Source organism: Nymphaea colorata, chromosome 4 (assembly GCF_008831285.2).
Source record: "Nymphaea colorata isolate Beijing-Zhang1983 chromosome 4, ASM883128v2, whole genome shotgun sequence".
Classification (NCBI taxonomy): Eukaryota; Viridiplantae; Streptophyta; class Magnoliopsida; order Nymphaeales; family Nymphaeaceae; genus Nymphaea; species Nymphaea colorata.
The window spans coordinates 25,383,696-25,391,961 of record NC_045141.1 but is presented as its reverse complement, the minus strand read 5'-3'; the positions used below and the strand labels follow the sequence as shown (position 1 = coordinate 25,391,961).

The 8,266-nt window shown below is 42.4% G+C and overlaps 1 protein-coding gene across 1 annotated transcript; it reads right to left on the bottom strand.

Moving 5' to 3' along the window:
• Nucleotides 1–912: 912 nt before the first annotated feature.
• LOC116253285 (probable CoA ligase CCL5) lies at nucleotides 913–5,067 on the bottom strand. Its single transcript, XM_031628047.2, has 6 exons — nucleotides 3,988–5,067; nucleotides 3,586–3,772; nucleotides 2,089–2,234; nucleotides 1,913–1,980; nucleotides 1,615–1,717; nucleotides 913–1,301 (listed from the first exon to the last, which is right to left on the bottom strand). The coding sequence occupies exons 1-6, from the start codon at nucleotides 5,050–5,052 to the stop codon at nucleotides 1,167–1,169; spliced, it is 1,704 nt and encodes a 567-aa protein (XP_031483907.1). The 5' UTR covers nucleotides 5,053–5,067; the 3' UTR covers nucleotides 913–1,166.
• Nucleotides 5,068–8,266: the final 3,199 nt, after the last annotated feature.

Genomic DNA, 8,266 nt, shown 5'->3' with positions numbered 1-8,266 from the left:
TTTCTTACGTCCAAACTCTTGTAAAAAAATGAGCTTGTTAAACCCATGATCGGCCTAATGTATTCGGAATTTGGAAATCGTTGATTTGGTACATAAACAAGAGCTTCTTTAAAGATTGGAAGCTTGCCATTAACCACCCCAGTGTTCGCCTTCTGATCCTTTCATGGTAGGACTATTTTCTAAGTCTCCTAGTCGGCTCATGTGCATGTGTGTGTGTGCATGAGCGAGAGAGATTAAGAGAGAGAGAGAAGAAGAAGAACAGAGAGATTAAAATTAGTATGTAATAGTTTATCGATGCCAACAAAAAAAGGAAGGGGGGACAAAATTGAAAATGCTATGAGCGAAAATGGGGACAAATTTGACGAAGTTGCAAAGTTGGAAAAAGAGAGAGAGAGAGAGTAGCTTGTTGATTATTTTGTGCCATTTGGAAGTAGATAATTTTCCACTTAAAAAGCAAAAACATTATGCTTTTAATTACATAACAAAATAAGGCTACTGAAATCGCATCCCGCTCCCAGTTCCATGAATTCGCCTCCATGCGAACGGGCCAGATATGTTGATTATCCTTTCTTATGAATCACCTTTCATGAATCCTCCCCTTCAACGCTTTGCCATTCTTTAAACGGTGTTGTATGGAGTATGCTTCTTATCATGGATCCCGATGTCATTTTCATGTAAGCTTAATGCTGAACCACGTTAAGTCTTCGAGTTCTTTCGGCTCTCTTGTGTCCCTATTACTCTTTTATGTCCGTTAATGGCTGACTCTCTTATGTAATTAATGGCTGACACTTATGTCGAGTTCGGCACTTCTGTTGCTGGTTGCAGAAGCCGTTGGTGTCTGCCTCTGTTTTTATTTAAGTCCTATTACTCTTTTTAATACTTCTTTTTGGTTTGTGGAGCAAAATTCAACAATTCGATGGCATTCTAAGACAAGACAATCACATAAACTTTATAACATATTCTCCGTTAACATCACTCTCGCTTCCTTCTCACGCTCGAGTCCATCTGCTGTGGCCTTTATGAGTTCACAGTAAAGAACAACAATGCTATAAAAGATAGATCATGAGTTCTACATTGGCTCCACAGAAAGGATTGCAACTGGACGTATAAGCACGGTATATTTATCAGCCAAAGGCTTGATGGAACTTCCGCTTTTTCCGTTTAAATCATAGTCTTGATGTCATTTCTGTTGGCTGAGGAAATGCCAAGGCCATCACCCGCCTCCTGAGAATCTTCCCGGACGGCGACCTTGGGATGTGGTCTACAAACACCACCTTCCTTATCTTCTTATAAGGGGAAACCTGAAAAGGTTCAGTACTTAGATTCACTAACCCCATGCTATGTTACAAACGGGCTCAGAAGCTTTGTGAAAGAATAGAACGTTTCTGTTGGCCAACTGCAAACTATTGTCGCAAATATAGTTTTGGAGTATAAAACGGTGAGGTTTTTTCAGGTTTAATATAATATCGCAAAGTTGTTTTCCTTAGAAAAATCATGGCAAACCTTAATATAGTATCGCAAAATGTGTTTTCTTTGACAATGCTGCAAACCAGTGGCACCTTACCATATTATGTTCCACATAACCAACTGCATCTTAAAATGTTAATCAGATACCTTGTTTGCCATGTAAAGTATGATATCTTCCTCCCGGAGATTCGTTAGAGCTTTTCTAACTACGCAAGCTGTGGGGATCTCTCCTGCTTCTTCATCAGGGTAGCTGAAAATTATGGTATTTAAACTAAATCAGGCAATTGCTCTCTATACGATTCTGCATAATAATGTGCATGACCTGAAATATAACGAAAACATGATCTGTTCCTTTGGAATGAAACAGATGATGGATGAGATTGCGTTGTAAACTAACAGTGTCCATGTGCATCCAGAGAGTTAGTTTAATGTACAGCATACTCACGGCATTACTGCACAATCCTCAACAGCTTCGTGGTTGCTTAGGATTTCCTCAAGCTCAACAGGAGCAACCTGTATAGCCGCCATTGTTAGAGCTCGTCAATGGGAGATCAACCAATTTACGTTGTCGCCACAAGCATGCAAGCGATGCAGGTAACCAGACATTAATGCATTCTTCACCTGATAAGCTTTGTATTTGATAAGCTCCTTTATCCTTCCTACAATATAGACGAGGCCACGCTTGTCGATGATGCATACGTCTCCAGTCCGCAGCCACCCTTCCTCGTCCCTTGCGTTGGCCGTAGCCTCTTGGTTCTTGAAATATCCTACAGCCATCCAAGTCGTCCAGAAATTTTACCGAATCATTACGCGTCGCTCTCGTATGCCATCTTTTATCAAATCTAGTTGGATCTGGACTTAACTGCTAGTGGTAGAATTTTAGATCTGGATGTTGATCCGTTTTGATTTCAACCAACGCTATCAAATCAGTTTTTGAATCCAATCAAAAAAGCTAAATGTTTAAGTGAATCCAATCGGAATCGGCCTTCCAATCGTATCGGAAAGGGCCGATTTGATTTGGATATTCTGGCCAATTTCCACCGATTTTAATGTCACTGGTTTGTAACCAGACCGAATTTTCACTATTATCGGCAGACATAAATACATAAACAACATGCAACATGTTTGGTTTGGGGTGCAGTTCATGTAGAGAGAGCCTGGCTTGGTCCCACCCCCATCTATGACGTCAATTAATGGGAATGGGACGCTGCTCCCACTTACTAATTAACCTGTTTTTTTTCTGCAAGACACGAGTTCCGACACATCGCTTTATTCTAAAATTCCAGAAAAGGCACATTTCTTATTTATGCTCCTCTGCAGACTTCTTCTACCAGTTTTTCCGATGGGGTCATTAATTGGCCACTTTGACCGTTCTATCTAATCCTAGTGTTTCATTTGGTTGGACTGGTAAGCCATTAAAAATCAAGTCATCAATTTGATTCTTATGAACGTTACTATTCTATGCTGCAAACTATAGAAGCATGATATATCTCCTCTCTCTCAACCTGCTTTACATAAGTTGTAGATAAAATTTTTCTAGTGCATTTGTTTCATGATGGATCTGAGATGCAGGGTGATCTCTTCAGTCGAGTGCTCTTTCTCTCTCCCCATTGTCTGACCTTAGACTAGAGTACTCTAACCATAACAAATGATTCTTGAACCTCGGTATTGAAAGATACCTGAACCGAATTTGAACATATATGTAGACTAGCTAATTGATGTGATAAATCTTTGCATTCTCGATTGTACGCGTGCTTTTACAATATTTACTAGCTAGTTACAGAATCTCCTTGTGTATTGTGTTCGACGGTAGCGGTAAATGTTATTCTCCTTCAAATTAGACCAACCTCTTTAAATCAGATCTGCATGGCCATGGGTGGTTGAACGGGATCATGAATGCCTTGGATGCTCTTTTAAAGGCTAACCAGTGGTTTTATGAAGGGAGGAAGAAGGGAAACTGACTGCTGGCAGAGTGGCAAGAATAGCACTACGCTGTGTTGGTATACAGTTGGTTGGTAGTCGAAACTGATTGTGGGTTGGATACAGCTCAAAAAGGGCGAACACTTGGAGTACTAATTAAAACATACTGCTGCACGAATCTGAGTTTGGTGATGTTACCTTGCGTGGTCATCGGTCCCTTCAGCCGGAGTTCACCGCTTCTTCCCGGCGGCAGCCATTCTCCGGTCATTACATCAACGATCCTGGCTTCCACTGATGGCCCCAACCTCCCTATTGATAGGTGAAATCTACCTCCAACCCCGTCGCACAGTGACACCAGTCCACCTGTCTCCGTCAGTCCATAGCACTAAAACATCACATCCGAGCACAGTCATCACTGTTGGTCAGTATCACATACTCACTTTATCTCCCACGATATCCTGAGAAAAGTCAGAAATGCAAATGCCTCGCAATAATTTCCTGATGAATCTCTCTTTCTAATGGGCAGCCGGGAATTGGTCGGAGACTGCTATCCATGGCCATAATTCAGTCTGTATGGGGGAGAGAGAGAGAGAGGGTTACCTGGGTGACGATCACATGGGGGTACAACTTAGTGAACCTCACCATGAATTCTCTTGCTAGTGAAGCACCGGATGAGGCTACCTCCCTGAGGGAACTCAGCCTGTAAGTTGTGGCCGACGGGGACCTCAACAGCTGAACCACCATAAGGGGAACCACCGGCAGCCTTGTGACCCTGTATTTCTCTACCCAGTCCAGCATGTCTACCAGCACGTACCTTGGGGCTATCACCGTGCAGACTCCGGCGGACAGAGCTCCGATCACGAAGACGGACATCCCATACATGTGAAACAGAGGCAGCATGCACAGGTAGACCTCATCGCCCTCGTGCTTGGTGCTCCACACGCTCCTGAGCATGCAGGCCATGGCGATGAGGTTGCCGTGAGAGCACATCACCCCCTTGCTCTTCCCCGTCGTCCCCGAGGAGTACGCGAGCATCGCCGTGTCGCCCTGGTTGATGGCGGCGCTCGGCGGCTTGCCGATCACGTCCGGTGATCTCCGGAGCAGGTCGTCCATGAATGGTTCCAGTAGAACGAGAGGCTTTGCCAGGAGGCCATGAAATTTTGGTTTCAGCTCCAGGGTTGTGAAGATGAGTTTGGGGTTGGAGTCCTTGGTCTGAGATTCGACTTCATCTCTGAGGCATAAGGGATTGATGGGGCAAACTACCGCTCCCAGTGACATGATGGCCAACATGAGAAGGGGATAGTAGAGGAAGTTGGGGGAGACGATGAGGACTACGTCGCCCTGCCTGACGCCTAGCGAATGGAGGGCTTTAGCAATTCTGTCTTTGATGGGTTGGAGCTCGGAGTACGTGATCTTGTCGCCGGTTCTGGCATCAATGAAGGCTGGTTTGGCTGAGTTTTGGTGAAGAGAAAGAAGGAAGGAAGGGAAACTGAGTAGGGGATTTTGGGGGAAGTCTGGGGTCTTCCATTGGCTGTAGTAGACGCCATTTGAGGCGGAGAAGCCACTGGAGTCTGCAGTCCCCATTTCTGCTGAGCTTCCTTCTCTGTGTACTGGTGCGGCATAAATAGCCTTTGTCAAAATTAATTTCCCCGAATGCCCCGGCATCGGTGGTTAGACCAAGAACATTGGATCTTCCGGGTGACATTTATAATTAGCCAATGACGAAGCCTTTGTGGGTCCGATGAGGCTGGACTTTGGGCTCGGACGTATGGGATGTCCCACCAGACCGAGTCAGCGCTTCATGCCCTCGACATAATCCATCCAGCCCATTGCCCCGTTGCAATTCGTTGTTACTTAGCCCCTACGCTTGTTAATGTTAGCCGTTGGCAGTCGCTTTTGCGGGCTCGCTTTGTCCAATATCGGGTGTACCTTTTATTATCCCTTATTTGAGATTACCCTTGTTGGTCCATTGCTCGGTGCTCTAAATGATAAATCTCCACAACCAACTATTACAGAGAGTCTGCACATTAAACATGCCCCCCCCCCTCTCTTTCTATTGGGATCTCAAATTCATGTTTTTTTCCACTATACTATAGACTTGGAGATCCATGGCGGGGGTGGATGTTGTTGCGGATCTGAAATATGTGGGGAATAATCGTTTGCATTGAATGTTTTAGAAAAATGTCTGTTTTGACCTACCTTACTATCCCTAAGCATGTCCATCCTAAGTTTTTAGAAATAGTATGTCTTCACAAACAAACCGAAGCTTAAGTATTAATATTGTTTTAGTTAGGGGCAGAGCCACATTTTTTTTTAATGGGACACTAAATATGCAGTTAACAAATTTTTAATTGGACTTAAGCAGTGACTCGGGTCGCGTGGATCTGCCCCCATATAACTAGACTCAGGTCCACTCAAGTCTAACATGTAAATTTACGAAACTAGGTAGGTTTCGTGGGGCATATAGCTCACCGAGAAGTGAGAATCCACCTAACCTAACTTCACCCCTGTTTTGTTTAGTGACGTTCATTCGCGTTAATGTTTGCCCACCTCCGCCCCTGGTTTTAGTTAGTATGTTCATTCATGTTAGTGTTCGCCCAGTTCAAGACGTACAGAAACTTAACACGTCTGAACCAATAGAAGAAAATGGTCTATGTTGGCTTTGTTAGTGTAGTGTTTAATTTATTAGGACTATAACAAATATATACGATGCTTCTACTACTCAAACCCCCCGAAGATACTTCAAGGAACAGTTGTTTTGGTTTGGTTTGTTTCTGGTGAAAATTTTTGATCGACTAGTATTTGTTGTGCTTTGGAGTTCAGGACAAAACAAGTTAGTTGGCGTTCTTCCTTCTATGTATTAGTTAATGCTGCTCAGCCGAAAATTTCTCGGCCGCTGCCGCTCAATCTCACATGCTTCTGTCGAGTACACAGATGGAGAATTTATGACTTGATTTATTTGGGTTCGGTAGGTTCATTTAATTGGTAACACGTAATTAGACGTACGCTGCATGGGCATTAACTTTACCTGGTTTGGAAATTTGAGTAAATATTCTTGGGGATTAGTTTCTAATGTGATAACATTCGTTTCAAACGTCCTTCTTTACCTTGTTTTGAACAAAAATTAACATAACGAATTAAATTAAAGACGTATTTACTGATTTAAATGGGGCCGGCCCCATTTTTAACGACCAAGAGTAGGCGTTTGGGCTCACGGACTTGAATGACAAAAATGTCCCTGTATATTAAGAAAAGTATGCATTATATAAAAAGTATATATATATATATATATAAACATTTTTTAAATTAATCTTTTTTTTTTTTTTATCAAACTTGGCTCAGTGAAACCCAAGTCCAGATCTGACCTGGGCCAGGGTCCGAAAGCCCAACAGGCCCCAAGAAAACAATTGAGAACACTGAAACCACAAACCATTTCTAACGGCCACCACCACCCTCACCTGAGAAAAATAAATAGCGAGCTAAGAAATTTCATGCCCATTAATTCCCAACCGACGGGTGGCCGGAAAATGGGCCAAAGCAGAAAAGGCAGATAAAAATGCCTAGGAAAAAATTTGTCTAAGTCGAAGGCGAAATTTAAAGATCGTTTGGTAATGAAAATAGCAACAATGAATCTATCCCAAACAGGTTTTATGAATTAACTTCAAATATTAGAGATTTTGAGAGGCAAATTCATCTAACAATTTGTTATTATTCTCTTTGCCAAACGGTTCCTTAATGAAGCCCTCGAGCAGATTTTTTGACTTTTTTTAAAAGGTGATCGCTTCTAATTCCTCTACAACATTGTTGAGTCCCAAAGCAGCTAAAGGTATCCTCGCTGGTGATTTAAATGCTACTTAAAACATGAGTGACGTTGGAATAAATGACAGTAACATTCTCTCGCGATTTTATAGTCTATTTAATGAAGTAATTGAGATAGCTTAAGAAAAGGAATGCTCCACTACATATTATAGAAAATCTGGGCAACGGGAGATTCAAATATTTTATAACTATAAACGGAGATATATTTGCTCTCACAGAGAAATTTTAAAAAATGAGGTTGCAGGGGGGTGTTGTTGGTTTATATTGAATGATTTTGAAACCTATACATGACTATTTTAATGTGTTTGGTAAGAAAATCATTATTTTCTTAAATCCCTTATTTTTAAAATTAATACGACTATAAGACTGTTAATCTTTTAGGAAATATATGATGTATTATATCTAACATTTGGTTGTTGGAATGTTTAGAGTCAGACAATATTCATAATGACAATAGGTTTATTAAAATTAAAACACCGTGTTTTTGGACTACAGATTGTAAAAGCTCATCTTACAAGAACAGAATGCTATTATTATCAAAGCAGCCATTATCACACCGGATCGGATTTTATCCAGGCCAGTATTGTGTTTAGCTGTTCTTGAATCTTGATCCGACCCGTTGGTATGCCCTAGTTGACATATGATATGGTAAAACCAAACCTGGCGTCAACGTGAGATCTGGTCCGGGTCCGCGTCTTGTGCGGTCAGACCCGGTTCGTCTGCACTTGGACCAAGCCCGTATTTGGTGCACTCAACTCAAGCAGCAGATAGGGTTCAGGCAGGGGATAACGAGAACCGGACGCAAACGGCAACAGGAGGTCGCGTTGACAGGTGTGCGCACCAATAGATGACGACATTCACTGTAAGCCGTCCATCATAATGACGAATGACTCGAAGCAGAAAAGGAAGCGGCGTCAAAACGCGTGTAAAAGAAAATGACCGTCCATCTTTTTGATGAACGGTTGGAATTGGAGAAAAAGGATGGCGTGACCGTGCTGGCGCCAAGAAAAGGACCCATCCGCCTTTTTTTATTTGTGAAATATCGAATTTTCCCCTGCGC